Below are 27,819 nucleotides of genomic sequence, written 5' to 3'. Positions count from 1 at the left end.
CCACAGGACACGACCACGATGCACGTACACACACACACACACGTATGCAAGCGGCCACGCATGCACACACACACAACACCGCTCCAACACAGAACATGACCACAATGGAGGTACGCACACACACACACACACACACACACACACACACACACACACACACACACACACACACACGCACCACAGAACATGACCACAATGCACGTACACACACACACGTATGCAAGCGGCCACGCATGCACACACACACAACACCACTCCACCACAGAACATGGCCACGCACAAATTCAGCCACACAGATGTATGCAAGCAGCCGCGCACACACACGCACACACGCACGCACGCACGCACGCACGCACGCACGCACGCACGCACGCACGCACGCACACACGCACGCACGCACATATGCACAACTCCTTCACCATGCATTAGGGCTGGCCAATATATCGATATTATGTCGATATTGTGGGATATCTGGGATTTTGGATCTTAATTTCGTGATATGGCAAGTGCTGGATGTCTTTTCCTGGTTGAAAGTTGCATACAGTGCAAAGTGACCCGTTTTTTTCCCATGTTGCCCACAGAACTATATCTGGAATTATGAATCTAGATGATGCTTCTATTATTTACACCACCAGGCGTACTGTAAATGTTTCAAGCTGAAGTCATGGCGTATTTTGGTTTTGACCGATTAAGTCAAATTGTTACTTTCCGGGGCGGAAACCTCCTTATCCAGTGTTGATTTTGACAGCACATTTGTATTGTAGTTTTAATCATAGTCTGTTGAATAGTTTTCATTTAGTTTCAGTCACATTTTAGTCACCTGGAATGTTTTAGTGTTAGAGCTTGTAGATCTGCTATTTTCAGCACGCAACCAAGTGTAAAATGACTTGTGTCTTTTACTTATACTGGATATTTTGTCCACTAGTCGCTTCCTAACATTTTAGTCTAGTTTGTATTTGTTGGACGAAATTATCAATATATTTAGTCTTAGTTTTAGTCATCATACGAAATACATACATGTACATACTAAATACATCATACATCATAGCTTAGTCTTCATGTAGTTTTACATGATTTAGATTTAGTTTTCGCTAGTGAATAAAGGTAGTCGGCGAACAATTTTCGTCAAAGTATAAGTCGACGAAATCAACCCTGCTCTTATATCCATATTTAAACTTTTCGTAAATGAATGCCCTACTTTGTCACACAAATGTAGCACAAATCTACATGTTCAGCTTGTGCAGTGGAGCTTGTAGATCGGCTATTAGCTACTTTTATAATAATAATAATAATAGAAAGCCACATATTCCAGTCTCCCACTCAAGACAGTGTTGATTTAGTTTTAGTCATAGTCTTTTGAATACAATTTAATTTAGTTTTAGTCATATTTTAGTCATCTGAAATGTCACCGAGCCGCTGTGAAGAGCAAACCACCGCCACCGGCCCCAGCCCTTCTCTCTGTTTTTACTCACCACCTGCTCAACGTTATTTCAGCTCTGGTGGTCACCTCACCACCGGAGCGGTGGTCACCTCACCACCGGAGCGGTGGTCACCTCACCACCGGAGCGGTGGTCACCTCACCACCGGAGCGGTAGTCACCTCACCACCGGAGCGGTGGTCACCTCACCATCGGAGCGGTGGTCACCTCACCACCGAAAATCCAGACTATGAATCATGAGCCTTTAGTCGACGAAATCGCCACTGTGGTTGCAGATGAACTCAGGTGAGCGCCGTCGTGTCTGGACGACACGGTTGACATTCAGCGCGGCGCGAGCTGCTAGCCATGGCGGCGAGCATTAGCAGTCAAAGTGGCGGCGGGTCCATTTGGGTGAGTGCATTAACCCATTTAGGCCTGACCTCAAAATTTAAAAAAAAATCTTCTAAATCCAATTTTCTGAAATAAATATTTTCACGATTTTTCAAAAATAGCAGACCTACATGCTCGTAGCGCGCCACTCGGTGGCGCGCTATGAGCTTGTAGATCTGCTATTTTTCAATAGCTAAATTACAACATATAATGTTTAAAACACCAAAAGGGGTTCCCGCCCAGAATGGGTTAACCCATTTAGGACCGAGGGTCCGATTCTACAAAACAATGTCTTCTAAAATCATGACAGTTTTCTGAAGAAAAAAAAACACATGTTTCTATATCAGTGGTTCTCAAACTACTTCATGTCAAGAACCCCCAAAATTATATTTAATTGGCCGCGGACCCCCAACTGAAAATATGTTGTTTTAGCCCCCCCCAGAAGCAAAGATACAAGTTAAAAACGTCCGCTGTAGAAGCATATATTCAAAGATGTGCGCCATGCACATTTTCGCGATTTCTTTCAAAAATAGCAGATCTAACAAGCTCGTGCCGCGCTACGAGCTTGTTAGATCTGCTATTGTTCAACAGCTCAGGTGGTTGAAAGCGCGACACACGGATGTGCGTTCCCGCCCTGAGGGGGTTAATGGGCCGACAAGGTTATGAGGCTGATTGAATAATTACGGTGGAGGTCCCCGTCCATTACGCCCCTGTGTCTGCCCAGATAGAGGGAGAGACGCGCAGATGAGGGCAGATGGGGAGCGATAGAGACGGACACAAAGATGGAGCGGAAGATTAGATAAGGACAGATACGCTCAATTAGGAGATAAACGTACAGGTATATGGGAGGGAATGTGGGACAGCGTGTTGCTGCATCAACTAGGGTGTGTGTTTGCGTGCGTGCGTGCGTGCGTGCGTGCGTGATTGTGTAGAGTGTGTTTACTTTACATACATCGTTACGAGAAGCTATCGTGCAAAACTAAAAGTGACATAATTTGAAATAACCTGCGTGCGTGTGTGTGTGTGTGTGTGTGTGTGTGCGCGCGTGCGTCTGCGCGCGCGTAGCCGTCCTCCTCCGTGTGTGCACTGTGCATATTCCCCCTCCTGTCCTTGGCATGTATATTGTATTTATCCAGGCAGGGTAGAGAGAAGGTGACACCGGTGATGTCGTTAGATACAGTTAAAGACAGAGAGGGGCTGTGCCCTCTGCTGCGACCTGCCCTCTGCCTTAGATACACTTAACCCATGTAGACCCGAGCTCCATTCTACAAATGCCTTCTAAGTCCTGACAGTTTTCTGGAAAACCCTATGTTTCTATGTCAGTCGTTCTCAAAACATTTTCATGTCAAGGACCCCCAGAAATATATGTAATTGGCCGCCGACCCCCATCTGAAAATATGTAGTTCCAGGGACCTCCCCCAGAAGCAAAGGTTTTGACTTAAAAACGTTCACTCTGAAAGAATATATATTCAAAGATTTGCGCCACATTGTCACAATTTTTTAAAAATTGCGCGGCTCATAGCGCGGCACTCGGTGCCACGCTATGAGCTTGTAGATCTGCTATTTTTCAATAGCCAAAGCATAACATAATGCTTAAAACACCAAAAATAGGTTCCCGCCCAGAACGGGTTAAAGACAGAGAGGGGCTCTGCCCTCTGCGTGTCGCGCTTTCCACAGGAGATGTCTCCTGGCGCTCCCGCACGCTGGAAGCTTCAAATATAAAAGGCAAAAGGTTTTGTTCCGGGGGAGGCAGTGGGCTCGGTATAGGTTGGTAGGTATAGGTAGAGCGGCCCATCTGGGAACTGTGAGGTTACCCTGCCCGGTTCGAGCCCTCGGCTCCTCCGTATCAGAGTGCTGTCGAGGAACCAAGCGAACCCCTTGCTTACAGTATCTGCTCCCGCGGAGCTTGTTGCTCCCTCACATGCTTTCCTCCACTGTTTATTTCGCAGACTAAAACTAAGACGAAAGATGTTCGTCGAGTACCTTTTTTCACTGCCGAAAACTAAATGTTAGTTAGTTAGTTAGTTGGTTTCATTTATTGTCCACGTGTGGAAATTTGTCTTCAAGTAAAAAACAAACAGTTACAACAACAGCAACAACACTTACACAATTATTTTCTCGTGGCAAAAAAGTGCAGGACAACAGTGGCAAATACACAACAAATCTAGCGAGACATGGTATCATTTAGTGCCTTAATGGCATTTGGGATGAAGGCATTTTTAAAAATGTTACGGTTAGCTTTGGCACTTTGTACCGTCTACCAGAGGGAAGTAGTTCGAACTCCCTGCAGAGTGGATGAGAGGGGTCGTTTGCTATCCTAACAGCTTTTTTTGGGAAACTAAATGAAAAATAAGCTATGATGACTAAAACTAAGACTAAATATATATTGACATATATTTTGTCAAACAAATAAAACAAATAACAAATAAAAACTAGACTAAAATGTAGGGAAGGGACTAGTGTACAAGAGATCCAGTATAAGTCATTTTACACTTGGTTTCCACAAGCTCACGATGTGTCGCACTGCGACATAAAATCGGCCATTACGACGGCATCAAGGCCCGCCAAAATACATTTTAGTCAACTAAATCAACTGTAGATTCAGTCGACTAAAATCTTATGATATTTAGTCGACGGTAGGACGATTGGAAAATGTTATATCATTTAGTCCTAAATCTAGGACTAAACATTCTTGTCATTGTCTAATTAATTCGTCAGTGTATGAAAAACTGGCTTGGCTGGGTTTGTAGTCCTTGGCTGGGTTTGTAGTCCGTGTGTATTTGGGACACTATATATATATATATATATATATATATATATATATATATATATATATATATATATATATAATAATGCAATGTAAATACACCGGATTTAGCGAGAATGCAAATAAAAAAAGCAAGTACAATGCAAGAAAAACACTGACAAAGTCAAATACGTGAGGATTTCAAATCGTATATAGGCCATTTTTGTCATATATGTACCCTGAAAACGAATTGTTATTAGACAATGACAAGAGAACAACGCTTTGTGCTTTTATAGTTTTAACACGATTTAGTCATTGCCAAATCGCCCTCCTGTATACTTTGGTTCCTGTCGCTGCAGTGCCAACGTACTGCCCCCTGGTGGTCCCTGGGATGACGTAAACCAGTGGTCCGGGGACCACCAGTGGTCCTTGAGACTGAGAGAGGGTTCCACAGGTGGTCCCCACCCTTAAAGATTTTTAACTCTTGAGAGCGTTAAAATGAAACCAAATGGACCCGTACGGGTCCATTTGGTTTCATTTTACGCTCTCAAGAGTTACATTACCGTTAAACACCTGCATTACTACATTACATTATACAAGTCCACACAATTAGAGAATGTAGAATATTATTGTTATTTTGATAAACGTTTGCCAAAAGCATGGAATTGTATAGACAAAATCTTATCCAACGACAACAACATATTCTTTAGTTTTGGGTCTGAGAGGCTAAGGGCAGTATTATGCGTGTCTTAAGTACCAGGTCTTATGACTTAACTTAAGACCTGGAGGCGTGATCAATGCCATTTGGCTATTTTGAGTGGCCAAACAGCATTGACCACGCCTCCAGGTCTTAAGTTAAGTCATAAGACCTGGTACTTAAGACACGCATAATACTGCCCTAAATGTCATCAAATGGTGGCCGAATAACATAGTGGGCCTTGAAATGAGACGGGTTGAAAACCACTGGCGTGAACAAGCACACGTCGGTCTCCTCAGAGACACATGGGGTCACCATAGCCGTTTCTTTTCCACCATGACGGCCAGGAGTTTCACCAGGAGAGCAGGACGCTGCCTCTATCTCCCCTATACATCAGCCTCCGCGCTGAACAGGCAGCCGGGCCAAACCAGTAAGTGAGGGGCGACTGTGGCTCAAGAGGTAGAGCAGGTCGTCCAATGATCCATGGGTCGGCGGTTCGAATCCCGGCTCCTCCTGTCTACATGTCAAAGTGTCCTTGGGCAAGACACTGAACCCCAAATTTCTCCCGATGTGCTGGTTGGTACCTTGCATGGCTTCCGCTGCAATCGGTGTATGAATGTGTGTGTGAATGGGTGAATGTATAATGCACAATCTGTGTAAAGCGCCTTGGATAAAGGTGCTATATAAATGGACCATTTACCATTTACCATTTAGTAAGAGCCAAGGACAAAGCCAGAAGCACTGCTGCCTGGAGGAATTGAGCCGGGCCTCCGCAGTGGTGGTGGTGGTGTGAGTGATTTACCCAGGCCTGGACTGGACACTTACTTAACGTACCAGACATTATGTCCGGTGGGCCGACCCCTGTGGTGGGGCGGTCTCGGCCAAATGTTAAATTAGTTGTTCAGTGTAGTCTTCTGTTGGTTCTGTATCATTTTATGTGGTGGTATTAAGGGGCTTCTTATATTTCAAGTATTTGTACGTGCCTCGAACCTGAAAAGTTGGTAGAGTGTCTGCGCATTGGTTGGTTGTGGTGGGTCAGTCTGGTTGTGATGGGTCAGTCTGGTTGTGGTGGGTCAGTCTGGTTGTGATGGGTCAGTCTGGTTGTGATGGGTCAGTCTGGTTGTGATGGGTCAGTCTGGTTGTGATGGGTCAGTCTGGTTGTGGTGGGTCAGTCTGGTTGTGATGGGTCAGTCTGGTTGTGGTGGGTCAGTCTGGTTGTGATGGGTCAGTCTGGTTGTGATGGGTCAGTCTGGTTGTGATGGGTCAGTCTGGTTGTGATGGGTCAGTCTGGTTGTGGTGGGTCAGTCTGGTTGTGATGGGTCAGTCTGGTTGTGATGGGTCAGTCTGGTTGTGGTGGGTCAGTCTGGTTGTGGTGGGTCAGTGTGGTTGTGGTGGGTCAGTGTGGTTGTGGTGGGTCAGTGTGGTTGTGGTGGGTCAGTATGGTTGTGATGGGTGGGTCAGTCTGGTTGTGATTGGTGGGCCAGTCTGGTTGTGATGGGTGGGTCAGTCTGGTTGTGATGGGTGGGTCAGTCTGGTTGTGATGGGTGGGTCAGTCTGGTTGTGATGGGTCAGTCTGGTTGTGGTGGGTCAGTCTGGGCCAAATTCCGTGAAAATGTCAGGGCCGAAGTGTTGTCTCTGTCCAGCCCTGGATCATTGACCTCTCTGCCACCCAGACGCCACTGTTCTAATGTAGGCGGTGGCTTCTTCTCCAAACCTGTTGGAATCCATGGATAGCTATGCTTTTTTTTTGTGATGGGTCGTTGTTCACGAGCGATTCGTTGGAAGAGATTCTGTCTCGTGTGATGTCGATCCTCCAGTTGTTCAGTTTCCCCCGCGAGGAAAGCCTGGCGGTGACGCGAGGTTCAGTCGGTCAGTGGTTTTGATTGGCTGAAGAGAGACGTTCCTCTTTGCTCATTGGACTGAACGACGCGAGGGAGTGGTTTTGATTGGCTGAACGACGTGAGGGAGTGGTTTTGATTGGTCGAAGAGAGACGTTCCTCTTTGCTCATTGGACTCAACGACGTGAGGGGGCGGGGCAGAAGTACTGAACGGTGATCAAATGATTGGAATCTAACAGGAAGGACTGACTCATCTTGACCCATGCACCCATGATAAGAGAGAGAGAGAGAGAGAGAGAGAGAGAGAGAGAGAGAGAGAGAGAGAGAGAGAGAGAGAGAGGAGAGAGGAGAGAGAGAGAGAGAGAGAGAGAGAGAGAGTCTGGAGAGTGCGTGCGTGCGTGCGTGCGTGCGTGCGTGCGTGCGTGCGTGCGTGCGTGCGTGCGTGCGTGCGTGCGTGCGTGCGTGCGTGCGTGCGTGCGTGCGTGCGTGCTGAGAGGAAACAGACAGACGGAGGGAGGGAGAGTGAGCAGAGGCCATCTAAGGCCTAAGGGCGTGACACCAGGGCGCTTGAGGCCACTCCAGCCCTTTAAATGTCAACACAGCTCTGAGCACAGTGGCAACGAGACGAGCTCTTTGAGAGGACAGGGAGGTGTTTTCCTGTAGGGGCAACGAGACGAGCTCTTTGAGAGGACAGGGAGGTGTTTTCCTTCCTGCAGTGGCATCGAGACGAGCTCTTTGAGAGGACAGGGAGGTGTTTTCCTTCCTGCAGTGGCAACGAGACGAGCTCTTTGAGAGGACAGGGAGGTGTTTTCCTCTAGTGGCAACGAGACAAGCTCTTTGAGAGGACAGGGAGGTGTATTCCTGTAGGGGAACGAGACGAGCTCTTTGAGAGGACAGGGAGGTGTTTTCCTTCCTGCAGAGGCATCGAGACGAGCTCTTTGAGAGGACAGGGAGGTGTTTTCCTTCCTGCAGTGGCAACGAGACGAGCTCTTTGAGAGGACAGGGAGGTGTTTTCCTTCCTGCAGTGGCAACGAGACAGGCTCTTTGAGAGGACAGGGAGGTGTTTTCCTTCCTGCAGTGGCAACGAGACAAGCTCTTTGAGAGGACAGGGAGGTGTTTTCCTTCCTGCAGTGGCAACGAGACAAGCTCTTTGAGAGGACAGGGAGGTGTTTTCCTTCCTGCAGTGGCAACGAGACAAGCTCTTTGAGAGGACAGGGAGGTGTTTTCCTTCCTGCAGTGGCAACGAGACAAGCTCTTTGAGAGGACAGGGAGGTGTTTTCCTGTAGGGGCAACGAGACGAGCTCTTTGAGAGGACCGGGAGGTGTTTTCCTGTAGGGGCAACGAGACGAGCTCTTTGAGAGGACAGGGAGGTGTTTTCCTTTCTGCAGTGGCAACGAGACGAGCTCTTTGAGAGGACAGGGAGGTGTTTTCCTGCAGTGGGCAACGAGACAAGCTCTTTGAGAGGACAGGGAGGTGTTTTCCTTCCTGCAGTGGCAACGAGACAAGCTCTTTGAGAGGACAGGGAGGTGTTTTCCTTCCTGCAGTGGCAACGAGACAAGCTCTTTGAGAGGACAGGGAGGTGTTTTCCTTCCTGCAGTGGCAACGAGACGAGCTCTTTGAGAGGACAGGGAGGTGTTTTCCTGCAGTGGCAACGAGACAAGCTCTTTGAGAGGACAGGGAGGTGTTTTCCTGCAGTGGCAACGAGACAAGCTATTTGAGAGGACAGGGAGGTGTTTTCCTTCCTGCAGTGGCAACGAGACGAGCTCTTTGAGAGGACAGGGAGGTGTTTTCCTTCCTGCAGTGGCAACGAGACGAGCTCTTTGAGAGGACAGGGAGGTGTTTTCCTTCCTGCAGTGGCATCGAGACAAGCTCTTTGAGAGGACAGGGAGGTGTTTTCCTTCCTGCAGTGGCATCGAGACAAGCTCTTTGAGAGGACAGGGAGGTGTTTTCCTGCAGAGGAACAAAGAGGCAGACAGGGGGATATGGACCAGTGGTGTATATACTTTGGGAAAGGTGCTATAAGTTGGGAAAATTGCCGCTGGTGGTGACGCGAGACACTTTCTTTCAGTCGGAAATATACAGTATATACCCCTTTTGGCTTAGGCCTGATGTCGAAATATATAAAAAGTCTTCTGAAAGAATATTATATTCAAAGATTTGTGCCACATTTTCAAGATTTTTCAAAAATAGCAGACCTTGCTCGTAGCGCGCCACTCGGTGGCACGCTATGAGCTTGTAGATCTGCTATTTTTCAATAGTTAAAGTATAACATAATGCTTAGTTAAAACACCAAAAGGGGTTCCCGTCCAGAATGGGTTAAAAGCATTATGTTATACTTTAGCTGTAGCTGAAAAATAGCTATTTTTGAAAAATTGTGAAAAACTTCAAATCTTTGAATATATATATAGTCTTTCACAGCAAACTTTTTAACTCGAATCTTTGCTACCTGGAACGACGGGTCGGCGGCCAAAATGCATAGAATTTTTGGGTCCTTGACATGAAAAAGGTTGAGCACCGCTGACATAGAAACATAGGTTACGGTAGTCAGAATTTGTTAACCCATTCTGGGCAGGAACCCCTTTTGGTGTTTGAAGCATCGTGTTATACTTTAGAGAAAAATAGCAGATCTACAAGCTCATAGCGCGGCACCGAGTGGCGCGCTATGAACTTGTGAAATAAATCGTGAAAATGTGGCGCAAATCTTTTAGTATATTATGTTCTTTCAGAGCGGGGGGGGGGGCCTGGAACAACATATTTCCAGATGGGGGGTCGGCGGCCAATTATATATCATTTTTTGGGGGTCCTTGACATGAAATAGTTTGAAAACCACTGACATAGAAACATAGGTTATACGCCAGTATTCAGATAACTGTCATGATTTAGAAGACATTTTGTAAGCTCGGTCATCATAGCCTGATTGTTCTCTCCGGGGGAGACTATCGGCGCGCTGGGATGATCTTTGGTGTTTTACTGTAATCGTTGCTGTGATAAGATTCTTTACGTCTCGCCTCATGACCGATCCCTGGGGATTCGGGAACAGACCCTGACCTTTATAAGGTATTTAACTCTATAGCTGGAACTGGAACTAACTGCTCTCCACTCTTCTCTCGGCGTTGCCGCCTTTCTGTTATATTTCGTTTGCTTTCTTTCTTTTCTGTCCGTCTCGCTTTGTCTTTCTTTACTTTCTTATTTCTTTCTCTTTTTGTGTGTCTGTCCTTTTTGGTCTTCTTTCTTTCTTTCTTTCTTTCTATCTTTCTTTCTTTCTTTCTCTCTTTCTTTCTTTCTTTCTTTCTATCTTTCTTTCTTTCTTTCTTTCTTTCTCTCTCTCTTTCTTTCTTTCTTTCTTTCTTTCTTTCTTTCTTTCTTTCTTTCTTTCTTTCTCTCTTTCTTTCTTTCTTTCTCTTTCTTTCTTTCTTTCTTTCTTTCTTTCTTTCTTTCTTTCTCTCTTTCTTTCTTTCTTTCTTTCTTGCTCTCTTTCTTTCTTTCTTTCTTTCTTTCTCTCTTTCTTTCTTTCTTTCTTTCTTTCTTTCTCTTTCTTTCTTTCTTTCTTTCTCTCTTTCTTTCTTTCTTTCTTTCTTTCTTTCTTTCTCTTTCTTTCTTTCTTTCTTTCTTTCTTTCTTTCTTTCTTTCTTGTGGCAGACTGAATCAACCACAGTGTCCTTATATTGCACATGTATCTCTTTCTCATCCTGACCTCATCTCTCTTTTTCTCTCTCTCTCTCTCTCTCTCTCTCTCTCTCTCTCTCTCTCTCTCTCTCTCTCTCTCCACACATCTCCAAACAGGAAGTGCGCGCATGTCTCATCCTCAGCACCTCGGTGCCTTCGTTAGGAGCAGCGTCGGCTTGTCATTGGAGGAGGGGATGGCGACCATGCCGTTTGTCAGCGAGGGAAAGTGCGTGAGCGTGGAGTGGGATTTCCTACAAGGACTGCTGGCCAAACCTCCCACATTGCCATGGTAAAGCACGCACGCACGCACGCACGCACGCACGCACGCACGCACGCACGCACGCACGCACGCACGCACGCACGCACGCACGCACGCACACGAGTGGTAGTTTTCAACACCTGTCCACACAGGAGACTATGTAAAAATGTAAAAAAAATAATAGAATAACGCTATAGTCTAAAACCCAATCAAGTACAACAAAAAGAAAAAAGGAATCTATAATGGTAATATTTAGCATCATCAAAATATACAAACCCAATACATTAACTTGTGAAACAAAGTACAAAAGTAGACACAATCATTCAGGTAACCATTCCGAAATGACATTCGTACATTACCATCCGTCTCTAGTTTTAGAATCGTAGGCAAAGGGTTCCAAAGGTTTTCTCCCTTTACAGAGAAGGCAGACTGTCCCAATGAGTTCTTACACTTACACTGGTTCATAGATATTATTTCTGGTGGCCAACCTTTTATAGCAGGGCAAATGAAGAAATCTAAAAAAGGGGGTTCCCCAATGTGGGAAATTAGTAATTAGTATGTAAAAATGTGAAATACCCACCCATACATGCCTCATATAGAATGTAATCAGCTCCATTGGATTACTTGCCCCCAAAAATGTAGATTTAACCACTGCAATCTTGATTTTAGGTCATCTAGGAGGCGAGATATTGAGAAATTCGTTTTTGAAAGTAGCCATTTTTAAAGCTCCAAGATGGCTGCTTTACCGACCTCGAAAAAAATGGCAACAAACATTTTCTGATTCGTTAGGCTATAAGGTTTCCAAAAATATATAGTTTTAAAAATCTTCGTCTTCAGCCTACGAACACATATGGCTGAACATAGGGAACTGGACTAACTTGGGAACAACAGTCACCATTTTGTTGAGGCTTGTGTAGTTGTTCTACCAGAGCTCTGAATCTACAGCTCTGAATCTACAGCTCTGAATCTACAGCTCTGAATCTACAGCTCTGAATCTATAGCTCTGAATCTATAGCTCTGAATCTACAGCTCTGAATCTACAGCTCTGAATCTACAGCTCTGAATCTACAGCTCTGAATCTACAGCTCTGAATCTACAGCTCTGAATCTACAGCTCTGAATCTACAGCTCTGAATCTATAGCTCTGAATCTATAGCTCTGAATCTACAGCTCTGAATCTACAGCTCTGAATCTACAGCTCTGAATCTACAGCTCTGAATCTACAGCTCTGAATCTACAGCTCTGAATCTACAGCTCTGATTCTACAGCTCTGAATCTACAGCTCTGAATCTATATAGCTCTGAATCTACAGCTCTGAATCTACAGCTCTATACAGCTCTGAATCTACATCAACCAGTCCAGAGGGGAAACATGATTATGTAAAGTTGTAAACATTTAAAATACACTTTGATAGTTTGGTTTCTGATCCATCATTTTTATAGCATGTTTGTGGGAACCCCTTTTGGTGTTTTAAGCATTATGTTATACTTTAATTAGCTATTGAACAATAGCAGATCTACAAGCTCGTAGCGCGGCACCGAGTACCGTGCTACGAGCTTGGGGGCCACGTATTAGAAGTAAATTAATCCACAACATTTTCCATTTGTATTGTTGACCTATTTCTAAAATATTAGCGCAAGTTTCGTTCAACTTTGACCTCTCTATCACATGGAAAAAAAATTAGGCGTAGTGATATGGACACAAAAACATAGTTCTGTGTGATAGAGGGGTCAAAAATAAACGTGGCACTACATGGTAGAAATAGGTCAACAATACAAATGACGCTAGTTTTGTGAATTCATTTACTTTTAATGCGTGGCCCCCAGTTCCCCCCAAGAAATGACCCGGAACTACAGTACTTAATATTTCACCAAAACCAGAGCAGAAGTCCCACCACGGGACACGACGGGGCAATCAATTAATACAGTTGCAACCACAATATTAATGGCAAGTATTTAGCTTAAGTTAAAAAACTCTGAACAATCCCTTTAAGGATGGAGATGCACATCACAACCGTTCTCTTTAACCTTGGCATCCCTGTGTTGGGAAAATCTGTACGAATTTCGGACATTAACCCGATTAAGACGATTCTACAAATTCCTTCTAAATCATGAAAAACCCTCATGTTTCTATGTCCGTTGTTCTCAAACATTTTCACATCAAGGACCCCCAAAAATATCTGTAATTGTAGTTCCAGGAACCCCCCCCCCCCCCCCCAGAAGCAAAGATTTGAGTAAAAAAATGTAGCTCTGAAAAAATATATATTCAAAGATTTGCGCAACATTTTCACGATTTCTCAAAAATAGCAGATCTACAAGCTCGTAGCTTGTAAATCTACTATTTTTCAATAGCTAAAGTATAGGCGGCTGTGGCTCAGGAGGTAGAGCAGGTCGTCCAATGATCCATGGGTCGGCGGTTCGAATCCCGGCTCCTCCTGTCCACATGTCGAAGTGTCCTTGGGCAAGACACTGAACCCCAAATTGCTCCCGATGTGCTGGTTGGTACCTTGCATGGCTTCTGCCGCAATCGGTGTATGAATGTGTGTGTGAATGGGTGAATGTAATGCACAATCTATGTAAAGCGCCTTGGATAAAGGCGCTATATAAATGCACCATTTACCATTTACCATTTACATAATGCTATAAACACCAAAAGGGGTTCCCATTCAAAATGGGTTTAAAAACATATATCTGTTCAAAAAGTATAAACGTGTGTGGGGGAAAGTGCAGTGAGTGCAGACAAAGCTTGCCGCTCTAGAGGTTTGAGAGATTATAGGTCTGGACACTAAATAAGATACAAGACAAAGAGAAAGAAAACGTTACTTTCCATTCAATCTGTAACATTGGCTTTTGGCACACAATAGCAACCAGTGAGCTTGTAGATCTGCTATTTTGGCTAATTAAAAAAAAAATAACTCCCACGCCTGGGAGCCGATTATTTCCAAGTGGTTAAGTTACGTACTACAGTACGTGACCTATGACCTCTGACCTCGTGTCCCGGGTTTGTTTCCAGCGACGCTGCATGTCTCTCTCTCTCTCTCTCTCTCTCTCTCTCTCTCTCTCTCTCTCTCTTTTGTTTTCTGTGTCTCTTCGCTGTCCTATGAAAACGAAGGCGAAAACCCCCAAAACTGCTCTAACAAAGCTAAAGAGCACGCACGCACGCACGCACGCGCGCGCGCACGCACACAATAGCAATCAGTGAGCTTGTAGATCTGCTATTTTGGCTAAAGAGCTAAAGAGCACGCACGCACGCACGCACGCACGCACGCACGCACGCACGCACGCACGCACGCACGCACGCACGCACGCACGCACGCACGCACGCAAATGCACGCACGTGTGCAGCACACCTCAGCACATATTGTGCGCAATAAGCCTTCATGCATGGCCATGAATTAATCCCCTTGATCTGAAATCCATGCATTAACACCCTTGTACACATCGACGGATACAATGAGAACTCACTATCAATGAGGCACAGTCCACACGAGCGTGGCCGCGCGTGTGGCCGCGTGCGTGCGTGCGTGCGTGCGTGGGGTCTGCCAACCGCTGTCAAAGCGGGCCATCCCCTCCCCTTAGTGGGAGATTAACCCATTTAGGCCTGACGTCGAAATTTAAAAAAATGTCTTGTTTTTTTCTGAAAAACCTCATGTTTCTATATCAGTGGTTCTCAATATTTCATATCAAGGACCCCAGAAATGATATGCTGCCGACCCCCCATCTGAAAATATGTTGTTCCAGGGACCCCCCCGGAAGTAAAGATTTGAGTTAAAAACTGAAACTCTGAAAGAGTGAACTTGTAGATCTGCTATTTTTCAATAGCTATAAAGTATAACATAATGCTTAAAGCACCAAAAGGGGGTTCCCGCCCAAAATGGATTAAGTAAATTTGGCTGGAATTATTAATGGCCAGCCATTTATAGGCGGATATAAAAAGTAAGCAGAATCGATGGGTGTGTATCGATTGTTCTCGTGGCTCTGGGGTCGAGGCAGTATAATAATGAGATGTTACAGAGGCCTGGCTGCATTAGTCCACAACGCGCACACGCGCGCGCACGCACGCGCGTGCGCACACACACACACTTGTTTACACAGCCTATATGGAACAGCAGGGAGAGACACAAAGGGTGATTAAGACACAACACACACGCACCCACACACACACACCCACCCACACACACACGCACACGCACACACACACACACACACACACACACACACACACACACACACGTACGCACGTCGCACGCACACACACATGATACTATATGGATGTACTGTATGTTTTGTCTTTCTCGTGCTCTCTTACACACAGCTAGGACAGCACACACACACACACACACACACACACACACACACACACACACACACACACACACACACACACACACACACACACACACACACACACACACACACACACTGCTGGGGGTCTTTTAGAATGAGAATCAATGACATGGGGGGGGGGGGGGATGCTCTGCCCTGTCCCCCCTCTGTCTGTCTGACTGTCTGTCTCTCTCTCCGACACACGCACACACACACACACACACACACACACACACATACATGCGCGCACACACAAACAGTGGAGTAGCCGTGACAACATAATTCCACCACTCAGGCCCCATTGAAGAGAGTCAATACCCAATCAGAGGGACAGGTAACCTGGGCTCTGTCACTCTGCACCTCCCCCCATATACCCCCCCCCCCCCACACACTCTCCGCTATTGATCCCATAATCACGGCTCCGACTCGGTACCCCGACCGGACAAGAGAGAAAGAGAGAGAGAGACAGAGAGACTTTCTGTGCGTGCGTGCGTGCGTGCGTGCGTGCGTGCGTGCGTGCGTGCGTGCGTGCGTGCGTGCGTGCGCGCGCGCGTGTACGTGTATGGGTGTATGGGTGCGTGTATGGGTGCGTGTGTGCAATGAGCCAATTATTCTTTTTTTTTCTCAGGCTTTAGTCTGGCAGATAGAGAACAGAAAAAAGTATTTTGTCTGTAATTACTGAGGCAATCTGCGAGAGATGGGATCAGAATGGAGATTGCCTCAGCTGAATTGCGAGGAGCCTTTGTTTGCCAATCTGTGTCTGTGTGAGACGAGCGTCTCTGGACCGACGCCGGGCTCGTTTATACACGGCATCAATCAGTCAACAGGTGGTCAGCTTAAATGGCCATTAGGAGAGCCACAGCTCGACATCTCCATATCCTCCTCCATGAAACGGACTCCATGCTTCAAGGGATTGTGACATACTGTAAAAAAAAATCTTGGGTTCTTTTTAGGTTTTCTGAGCTCAATTGCACCCAGAAAAAACCTGAACTTTGAACATTCAGTAGAGTTTCTGTGGTCTGGGGTCAAGTGCTCTGATTTTCCTGCAGTTTGTGATGTCACAGCCTGCAAATCCCATATTATGTCAATGGGATTTGCCAGCAGATGTCACTGTTTTTTCACTGTTTTGCCTGTTTTCATTGCAGCTCAAAAGGCTTCCAAACCCCAGAGAAAACTCCAGACCTCAGAAGATCCACTGAATGTTCAAAGTTCAGGTTTTTTGGGTGTAATTTAGTTCATAAAACCAATTGTTTTGGCTGGGGACCCCCGTAAATGCTTTGGCCATGTCTCGCGACCCCCGCGAGTCATATTATCTGTGATATGGGATATTGTACTATTGTCCATCCATCCATCCATCTTCAACCGCTTATCCGTAGTCGGGTCGCGGGGGCAACAGCTCCACCAGAGTGCTCCAGACTTCCCTCTCCAGAGCAACATCTAGTGACTTCCTCCTGGGGGATTCCGAGACGTTCCAAGGCCAGTGAGTCGATGTATTTCCTCCAACTGCGCCTTGGTCTGCACCCGGGGGTCTCCTCCCAGTGGGACGTGCGTCGAGGACCTCCCTAGGGAGGCGCCCGAGAGGCATCCTAACCAGATGCCCGAACCACCTCAGCTGACTCCTTTCCAGGCGAAGGAGCACTGCCTTCTGGCTCAACTCTCTTTACGTCACTACACGTCGTACTATTGTGATATGGCATAAACTTGTTCTATAAAATATAAATATTGGATCGGGAAAAAAATGGGTATCGGCAGATGCTCAAAATCAGATGATCGGAATCGGATCGGGAGCAAAAAAAATAAAAAACGTGATCGGGACATCTCTAGTCCTATGTCTGCAAAAATGCCTAAATTGTAAATATTTGTTTGTGTGTTCCTTCCTTGTGCTTCTCCGTCATCCTGACCCATGGGCCCTCCCTCCCTCCCCCCCGGTATATATATACGTGCTGCAGTCTCCAGAACCTGCGCAAGGAGAAGTCTCGCAACGCGGCACGCTCGCGGCGGGGCAAGGAGAACTTTGAGTTCTTCGAGCTGGCCAAGATGCTGCCTCTCCCGGGAGCCATCACCAGCCAGCTGGACAAGGCCTCGGTCATCCGGCTGACCATCAGCTACCTGCACATGCGCACCTTCGCCAGCCAGGGGGACCCGCCCTGGAGCCCTCTGAGGGAGGGAGACAACAACTGCAGCAAAGGTGAGAGAAAAATGCTTTTTACTACTAGCCTACTCTGTGGAATGCACTCCCTCCAGCCCTGAAATCCCTAAATTCTATTACAGGATTTAGGAAAGACCTGAAATCATGGCTCCATCTACACACTAACTGGTAGTTAGCTTCCGACCCTGGATAGCCCATCTCCCATGCTCTGGACTATTCTCTCAGGGTACCTCTTGTCCTATGTATATAGCTCCCAGCCTTATATATAAGGATTATTTATTATCTGTTTTGTGGTTGTTTTGTTTGTCCATTTGGCGTTTTTTTAAATTATGTCATTTTCTGTAATTTTCTTAAACTGCCAATAAAGTATTCTATCTATCTAGAGAGAGGGAGAGAGAGAGAGAGAGAGAGAGGATGGTTGACGTGTTGCGTGTTAATTTAACATTAACGACGGTGACACCTGTTCAGTTCTTTTCACTGTCACAAAAAAATAAAAAAGGTTTAGGTTTTCTGAGCTCAATTGCACCCAAACCCCCCCCCCCCCCCCCCTGAACTTTTAACATTCAGTAGATTTTCTGTGGTCTGGGGTTTTCTGGCTCAAAAATTATAATGGCATTTTTTTTAAATGGGATTTTTACAGTTCAGTATTGTATCGTTAGATAATGGTGTGTGGGGAATACTTTTTATATCAGAAGGTTATAGGGAATTGGAAAACCACCTTAAATGATGGTATTGTTATCGTCTCACAGACTCACCCTCTACATGAATGTGCAACCCTGAAGCCTTTGAGATACACATGGAGACCCTGTTAAAGGATCTACTTATTAAGGATTAAGATTTCACTATTTTCTGGTGATGTATAGCCTAGTATATCCACTCTAGAATTATAACCGCTTCTCTGGCTGATAATACTGTCACTGTCACTGTCATTAAATGTCACAGCCTTTTGGAGTTTTGTTTTAAAACTCTCTTTTCTCCATGACCCCCCCCCCCCCCCCCCTCCATTCTTTCAACTGCCATAAAACTCCAAGATAAATTTAAAAAAAAAGATAATAATGGTCATGAGTGAGAGTTCAGTGTTTTTTTTCCTTTTCTCTCTTGCAATTGAATGGCAAGTTGATATTCATTCATACCATAGCAAATTAAATCCCTTAATGGCTTCTTTGAAAATTACAAAATAATCTTTGGTGTGATTCGGAAAAATGCCGGCAGTAACTAACTCTAATACCATGCGTTGTATAGTCAATACTCTATAACAAAATGGCATCGTCCTTTATGATCTCCATGACAATACGACTGCATACATTACACGTCATAACATTTAACTGCGGCGGCGGTGGCTCAGGGGTAGAGTGGCGGGATGGTAAGGTTGCCAGTTCGAACCCGGGCTCCCCCAGAGTTGGCATCGAAGTGTCCTTGAGCAAGACACTGAACCCCTAATTGCTCCCGATGTGCTGGTTGGTGCCTTGCATGGTTTCTTCCGCCATCGGTGTATGAATGTGTGTGAATGGGTGAATGTAATGCACAATCTATGTAAAGCGCCTTGGATAAAAGCGCTATATAAATGCACCATTTTAACTTATTAGGTCGGACTCATAAACACAAAGTTGGCATACTTTTGCAGTTTTTGCACATTTGTCCGTTTTTAACTGAAGGACAAAAAAGTAAAGCAGCAAATATGAGTCTTTAGAAAATTGTCCCTGCTTGCTGTCTTAAATAGAAATATATAATGCGTGCTATTTATATCACAATGCTTGAATATAAATATATTATGCGTGATATATCACAATGACACATTTATATAACATTGAGGATTCATCCACGTCGGCAGGCGATCACTTCACAGATCACACCAGGGATATGGATGCAGGACAGTGTTGTTTTTGGCAGCAAATGTCTATTTTAGTTTTAGTCACAGTCTCTTGAATAGTTTACATTTAGTTGTAGTTACATTTTTGTCACCTGGAATGTTTTAGTGTTAGTCTGGTTTTAGTCGACCAAATTTTATTTTGGCGGGCCTAAATGCCGTCGTAATGACTGATTTTCCACTTGCTGAAAATAGCCGATCTACAAGCTCACAACGCGTCGCAGCGCGACGCGTTGTGAGCTTGTGAGCTATTTTTGTGAGCTATTGTGAGCTATTTTTTAGCATGCAACCAAGTGTAAAATGACTTATGCTGGATCTCTTGTCCACTAGTCCCTTCCTAACATTTTAGTCTGGTTATTATGTGTCGACGAAATCGTCAGTATATTTAGTCTTTATAGTTTTAGTCATCATAGCTTAGTTTTCATTTAGTTTCCATTTAGTTTTCGTCAGTGGGAAAAAAGGTAATCGACGGACATTTTTTCGTCTTAGTTTTAGTCGAGGAAAACAACACTGACCACATCACAGATCACACCACCAGGAACATGGATTTATATTTATATTTATATTTATATTATTAATACAGGATGCAGGAACACATGCACTGCCAGCCCAGTTACTTCCTCAAGAGAGCACAGACCACATGCGTGTGCAATATGTAATCAGGCTATTTCTATCCGAGCGGTCCTTTAGCGTGTAGGACTCATCTTCACACCTACTCCTGACCACAGCGTGAGACCCCCCCCCCCCCCACGCCCCCCAATGCCCCCCCCCCCCCCTCCCCCGGCCCCCACCCATGTCACAAAAACACTGTCGGGACCAGCAGGACTTCTGCAATTACATCGCCCTCTATCAGGCACCATAATTGCCTTTGGCATGCGACGCATGTTTGTGAGCGCACGCTATAGCAAAACACATACACACACGTCACTGTGTGTGTGTGTGTGTGTGTGTGTGTGTGTGTGTGTGTGTGTGTGTGTGTGTGTGTGTGTGTGTGTGTGTGTGTGTGTGTGTGTGTGTGTGTGTGTGTGTGTGTGTGTGTGTGTGTGTGTGTGTGTATAAACCTAAAACCTATACCCTCCACACCTCACTTTACTTTTGGGGTACGCCTAATTGAAGTACCCCCCCCCCCCCTCCCCCCAATGGGGGAATACAACGAGACATTGGGAGAGAGAGAGAGAGAGAGAGAGAGAGAGAGAGAGAGAGAGAGAGAGAGAGAGAGAGAGAGAGAGAGAGAGAGAGAGAGAGAGGTACAGAAAGGACGGAGGGAGGGAGGAGACTATTGCTGCGATTTGTAATTACAGAAATTAACTACATAATGAGGACAGTGCAATTATACAGCTTGTCTAATTGCTACCATTACGGAGGGGAAATGATGCAGCTACAATTAGAGTTGTGTAGGCTATTGGTTGTGCACGTGCGTGCGTGCGTGCGTGCGTGCGTGCGTGCGTGCGTGTGTGCATGCGTGCGTGCGTGCGTGCGTGCGTGCGTGCGTGCGTGCGTGCGTGCGTGCGTGCGTGTGCGCGTGTGTGCGCGAGAGAAGTATATGTGTAATGTGAGGACAAGCAAACACATTAATGCGTGGGCTGGTGTTACTACTCATTACACTCACACACACACAGTGGAGTTAGAAGTAGCCTAGATTTAATGATATGCATTTTGTCAACCGCAGCTTTCTGTATTCACCCCCGAAAGAGAGATCATACTAAACCATGTCACTCTCAGGGGTGGGCAACTTTGACGATGGAGAGGGCCACTATATTTTCCACGTTCACTCCAGAGGGCCACTATATTTTCCACGTTCACTCCAGAGGGCCACTATATTTTCCACGTTCACTCCAGAGGGCCACTATATTTTCCACGCTCACTCCAGAGGGCCACTATAGTTCCACGCTCACTCCAGAGGGCCACTATAGTTCCACGCTCACTCCAGAGGGCCACTATAGTTCCACGCTCACTCCAGAGGGCCACTATATTTTCCACGCTCACTCCAGAGGGCCACTATATTTTCCACGCTCACTCCAGAGGGCCACTATATTTTCCACGCTCACTCCAGAGGGCCACTATATTTTCCACGCTCACTCCAGAGGGCCACTATATTTTCCACGTTCACTCCAGAGGGCCACTATATTTTCCACGCTCACTCCAGAGGGCCACTATATTTTCCACGCTCACTCCAGAGGGCCACTATATTTTCCACGCTCACTCCAGAGGGCCACTATATTTTCCACGTTCACTCCAGAGGGCCACTATAGTTCCACACTCACTCCAGAGGGCCACTATAGTTCCACACTCACTCCAGAGGGCCACTATATTTCCACACTCACTCCAGAGGGCCACTATAGTTCCACACTCACTCCAGAGGGCCACTATATTTCCACACTCACTCCAGAGGGCCACTATATTTCCACACTCACTCCAGAGGGCCACTATATTTCCACACTCACTCCATAGTTCCACACTCTGACATGAAGTTTACTCTCTGACATGAAGTTTACTCTCTGACATGAAGTTTACACTCTGACATGAAGTTTACTCTCTGACATGAAGTTTACTCTCTGACATGAAGTTTACTCTCTGACATGAAGTTTACACTCTGACATGAAGTTTACTCTCTGACATGAAGTTTACTCTCTGACATGAAGTTTACACTCTGATGCATGAAGTTTACACACTGACATGAAGTTTACACTCTGACATGAAGTTTACTCTCTGACATGAAGTTTACACTTTGACATGAAGTTTACTCTCTGACATGAAGTTTACACTCTGACATGAAGTTTACTCTCTGACATGAAGTTTACTCTCTGACATGAAGTTTACACTTTGACATGAAGTTTACACTTTGACATGAAGTTTACTCTCTGATGTGAAGTTTACACTCTGACATGAAGTTTACACTCTGACATGAAGTTTACACTCTGACATGAAGTTTACTCTCTGACATGAAGTTTACACTCTGACATGAAGTTTACACTCTGACATGAAGTTTACACTCTGACATGAAGTTTACTCTCTGACATGAAGTTTACTCTCTGACATGAAGTTTAAGCTCTGACATGACGTTTACACTTTGACATGTAGTTTACACTCTGACATGAAGTTTACTCTACTCTGCTCCAACAAATAAAAATGCACCCCCTCTCCAACGTGCTCATGCCGGCCTCATCCGTGAAGATGGCCTTGGACGTGCTGCACAGACGCTGGCATTGTGCTGCGCGCATCCTCGCGGCCTTGCTACAGAACATTGATGCTGTCGGGTGGAAACTTTGTATGTCCAGGAACGGTTCCTTTTTGGTCGGAATAGAGTAGACCGAAACATTGTAAACTAGTAGCTAACAAACTACTGCTCTGAGTGAAGACTTCCTCTACTCAATTCTTATTTTAAAACTAGTGATGCACCGATGTGTCCGTCCACATATCTGTATCGGCCGATATTTGTCCTTATCGGTCAATATCGGTATCGGCAAATACAACTGACATTAACCGATGGCAGTAGCCGATGTTTATCTGTTGTTGATATAAGCATACATTTTGCATTGGCTATGTTGGTGTGTGTTGGTTATCTTCAGTCTACCAAGCTGTAGATTCTATTGGTGTGTTGGTTATCTTCAGTCTACCAAGCTGTAGATTATATTGGTGTGTTGGTTATCTGCAGTCTACCAAGCTGTAGATTATATTGGTGTGTTGGTTATCTTCAGTCTACCAAGCTGTAGATTATATTGGTGTGTTGGTTATCTGCAGTCTACCAAGCTGTAGATTCTATTGGTGTGTTGTTATCTTCAGTCTACCAAGCTGTAGATTCTATGTTGGTGTGTTGGTTATCTGTAGTCTACCAAGCTGTAGATTCTATTGGTGTGTTGGTTATCTGTAGTCTACCAAGCTGTAGATTCTATTGGTGTGTTGGTTATCTGCAGTCTACCAAGCTGTAGATTCTATGTTGGTGTGTTGGTTATCTGCAGTCTACCAAGCTGTAGATTCTATTGATGTGTTGGTTATCTGTAGTCTACCAAGCTGCAGATTCTATTGGTGTGTTTGTTATCTGCAGTCTACCAAGCTGTAGATTCTTTGTTGGTGTGTTGGTTATCTGCAGTCTACCAAGCTGTAGATTCTATTGGTGTGTTGGTTATCTGCAGTCTACCAAGCTGTAGATTCTATGTTGGTGTGTTGGTTATCTGCAGTCTACCAAGCTGTAGATTCTATTGATGTGTTGGTTATCTGTAGTCTACCAAGCTGCAGATTCTATTGGTGTGTTTGTTATCTGCAGTCTACCAAGCTGTAGATTCTTTGTTGGTGTGTTGGTTATCTGCAGTCTACCAAGCTGTAGATTCTATTGGTTGGTTATCTTCAGTCTTTCAAGCTGTAGATTCTATGTTGGTGTGTTGGTTATCTGCAGTCTACCAAGCTGTAGATTCTATGTTGGTGTGTTGGTTATCTGCAGTCTACCAAGCTGTAGATTCTATTGGTTGGTTATCTTCAGTCTACCAAGCTGTAGATTCTATTCGTGTGTTGGTTATAGTCTAGCAAGCTTATTATTTCTTATATAAGATGGCACAAAAGAAGGAAATAAAAACAACAAAAACTAAATAAAAGCATATCAATATTGGCTATCGGCTGTTATTTTATCGGCCAAGAATTTCCATATCTAGAAGCATCCCTATTTAAAAGCATTTTAAAATAATGGCAATAGCCATGTGGCTCTTTTACGTTTTCTTTTTACTTTTTTTCAATAATAAAACGGGGTCAATGTTGGACAGAGGCAATGGTGGAAAGTACCTAAGTAAAAAAGTACATTTTGATACCAACACTGATGTACATTCAATCAGGTACAAGTTGTAACAGAGTATTTCTATATTGCAGTTTTGATACTTTTACTATGAAGTAATAAATGTGAGTACTGAAACCTCAGTTTGGTCTCTGAGCTCCTCTTCCCTCAGAGGTCACGTGACACGTGCACAGCTTTTCTTTTTATTATTATTCCTATTTAACCTTTATTTAACCAGTATAAAAACACATTGAGACAGAGTCTCTTGTAACTGGCCAAGAGGCAGAAATAAAACCACACTTAAATGCTACATAGTACTGTACATGTCAAGTTACACAACAACAGCTAAGTAATACATCAATGACAACACCTCAAGAAACCTATACAAAGTATACAACAAATCTCCAACAATGGTACACTAACAATGACCGGGCGCAAGAATGTTTGCACAGAGCACAGCATACACACAATGTACATTTTAAAACTGGAAAAAATAAATATATGGGCCTATGCAAAGGCTGTAGTATACACATCCAAACATGTGCAGGTGTTGGACTGTGCATTTAAGATTCTCAAAGCTCAAAGCTACATCTTGTTGGCATAACGCACGCGCACACACACACACACACACACACACACACACACACACACACACACACACACACAAACACACACACACACACACACGTTGACGAGCCGATCAAAACGGTTGCATCCCATAAACCTCCCGGAATGTCACGTGACTCGTCTTTACAACTTCATTCATCACAGCACCAAGCAGGACGCACACACACACACGCACGCACGCACGCACGCACGCACGCACGCACGCACGCACGCACGCACGCACGCACGCACGCACGCACGCACGCACGCACACACACACACACACACACACACACACACACACACACACACACACACACACACACACACGCTTTTGTGTGCACGTGATGCTAATTTGGACAACGGTTCGAGCAATTCTACCCACAATCCATTGGCAGGGTTTATAAAGTGTGATGCATGGGTTTAATCTCTGCCATATAGTGTGACTGCAGTGGTCAGATCACTGGGTGAGAACAGCTAGGGGACAAGGGGACGAGGGGACTAGGGGATGAGGGGACTAAGGGACTAGGGGACGAGGGGACTAAGGGACTAGGGGACTAGGGGACGAGGGGACTAAGGGACGACGGGACTAGGGGACTAGGGGACGAGGGGACTAGGGGGCGAGGGGACTAGGGTACGAGGGAGGAAGTGCAGGGAGGAGACACGGAGAGACAGACACGACGGATACATTCTGCACTCTCCTGCTCCTCCAAGGGTTTAGGATGCAGGGCAGTTGGAGAGAGAGGGAGGGAGAGAGGGAGAGGGGTGGGGGGGGTGGGGGGGGAGACAGAGCAGGGTGGAGAAATGGAGAGAATTGAGGCGAGGGGTGGAGGCAGTGTGGCTTTTGTCTGCTTCCCACGTTTCAAAGCCAGTCTTGAAAAATGAATAGACAGAGGAAAATCAATTGCATGACCTTCACACACACACAGAGAGAGAGAGAGAGAGAGAGAGAGAGAGAGAGAGAGAGAGAGAGAGAGAGAGATGGGGGGGGTGGTAGCAGAGGAAAGGGAGAGGGGAGAGAAGGAAACGAATGAAAAGGAGAGGCCGAATGGAAGAAAAGCAAAATGAACCAAAGACACTGTCCGGTCTCTCTCTCTCTCTCTCTCTCTCTCTCTCTCTCTCTCTCTCTCTCTCTCTCTCTCTGTGTGTGTGTGTGTGTGTGTGTGTGTGTGTGTGTGTGCACGCACGCGTAGGGTGCATCTACCTCCCTGCGCGAGCCAATAACATTCAAGGACTGCACTCTTTTATTTGAGATCACTCGTATCTCCAAAGCTTTCTGTTATATGCTTGAGTCAGTGGGCGAAACACTCATCTAACATACGTAAGCATATTGATAAGCGTGATATGACGACTGTCCACTGCTGTATCAGAGGGACAGACTGTATGTATACAGTACACAATGATATGAGATGCGCATGCTCTGTTCCTGCTCATTCTGTTCTTATCTATTGTTTCCATAATCTGCTATGGGGACGTCATAGATCCATGCTGTTCTCACTGTATATATTTCTCTGTGTCTGTAAAACTCCATCACCCCGTTGGTTTAGATCAGGTGGTCCGGGGACCACCGGTGGTCCTTGAGGCGGTTCCAGGTGGTCCCCCATGCAGCTAAATGATGGAGAGTTGGTAGCCAAATGGACCCTTATACTGTAGATCTTTAACTCTTGAGAGCGTATAAAAGGAAACCATTTGGTTTTCCTTTTACGCGCTGAAGAGTTACATTATTGTTAAACATCTGCATTACTTCATTTACAAGAAGTCTACACAATTAGATAATGTAGAAGAATTGGTATTCTGATCAATGTTTTGCCAAATGCATGGAATTGTAAACAAAATCTTACACAACGACAACCAAATATTCATTAGTTTTGGGTCTGAGAGGCTATTAAATGTCATCAAACGGTGGTCCGTGGCTCAAAAGCAGAATAAATAATGGTCCTTGAAATGAAACACGTTGAAAACCATTGGTTTCGATGGAGGACCACAGATGGTCAACCGAAAACACTTTCCTGTTTTGAAAAAAAACAAACAAAAAAATTACAGGAAACAATTTGACAACAACAATTTGTCCCTTCTTTTATAATCTCTTATCTGCCTTTGACCTTCCGGTTTTGATCCGGTCTGTTGGCGGGAAATTCTTCAGAATCCCCCCCCGAGCGAGCGAGTGGGCGACATGCACACTTAAACGCGCCGCCGACGAGCACTTTATACGAGCCTCTGTCCTCTGAGGATGACGGGCGGCTCATCCTCTGAGGATGACGGGCGGCTCACTGCTGAAGTATTTCACTGTGTCCGTTATGGAGGTCAAACACACCTCTCTCTCTCTCTCTCTCTCTCTCTCTCTCTCTCAGCCTCTGTTAGTCTGTCCGACTTCAAATCAAGATCACGGTTATTTCCGTTATAGCAGTGGTTTCCAAACTTTTTCATGTCAAGGACCCCCAAAATTGACACTAATTAGCCCCATTGGAGCGATATTCCAGGGACCCCCATAAGAGAAGATTTGTACGGCTCTATAGCAGTGATTCTCAACCCGTTTAATTTCAAGGACCTCCAGTTTTTACATGCATTAGGCTACGGACCCCCCATTTAATGGCATTTCTATCTCTGGGACCCGCTTGTATATGTGGCTTATCGGACGATATGATTTAGTATATAAGAAATATGTATTAGAAGCTTTTGTGTCGATTTGTTGATATATAAGAAGAAGAAGAAGAAGAAGAAGAAGAAGAAGAAGAAGAAGAAGAAAGAAAAAAAGACTTTGCTTCACGATTATTCTATTAAGTCGGTAATTGATAAAAAAAAATTTGGTTTCGATATATTTTCAGTCAATTGCCCAGCCCTCTCTCTCTCTCTCTCTCTCTCTCTCTCTCTCTCTCTCTCTCTCTCTCTCTCTAGTGCTATTGACTTTGACTTTCATTCTGCCTCGACTCTTCAGTCCTCAATCTTTCTCCCTTTCGTTGGCTCTGTCTTTCCTCTGTCACCCCCCCCCACCCCCCCCCCCCCCATGCGTCTGTCTCTCCTCTAATTCACGGCGTTTAAAGCAGCCGGGGCTTTTAAGGGAAGTTAATTGCACTCAAATTATGTTCGACCGCAAGAAG

General features: G+C 45.3%; 1 protein-coding gene across 1 annotated transcript in view; it reads left to right on the top strand.

Annotated features, from left to right (window-relative positions):
* Positions 1 to 10,948: 10,948 nt before the first annotated feature.
* npas1 (neuronal PAS domain protein 1) overlaps positions 10,949 to 27,819 on the top strand; it is a gene marked incomplete at both ends in the record, with an annotated part of 72,950 nt that continues 56,079 nt past the window's right edge. The window contains 2 exons of the mRNA XM_079514448.1: positions 10,949 to 11,043; positions 17,287 to 17,525. Coding sequence (XP_079370574.1) covers positions 10,949 to 11,043; positions 17,287 to 17,525 — 334 coding nt within the window. The remainder of the gene's footprint in view (positions 11,044 to 17,286; positions 17,526 to 27,819) is intronic.

This window comes from Electrona antarctica (assembly GCF_951216825.1).
Source record: "Electrona antarctica genome assembly, chromosome: 11".
NCBI lineage: Eukaryota > Metazoa > Chordata > Actinopteri > Myctophiformes > Myctophidae > Electrona > Electrona antarctica.
This window is presented reverse-complemented; position numbering and strand designations above follow the sequence as displayed.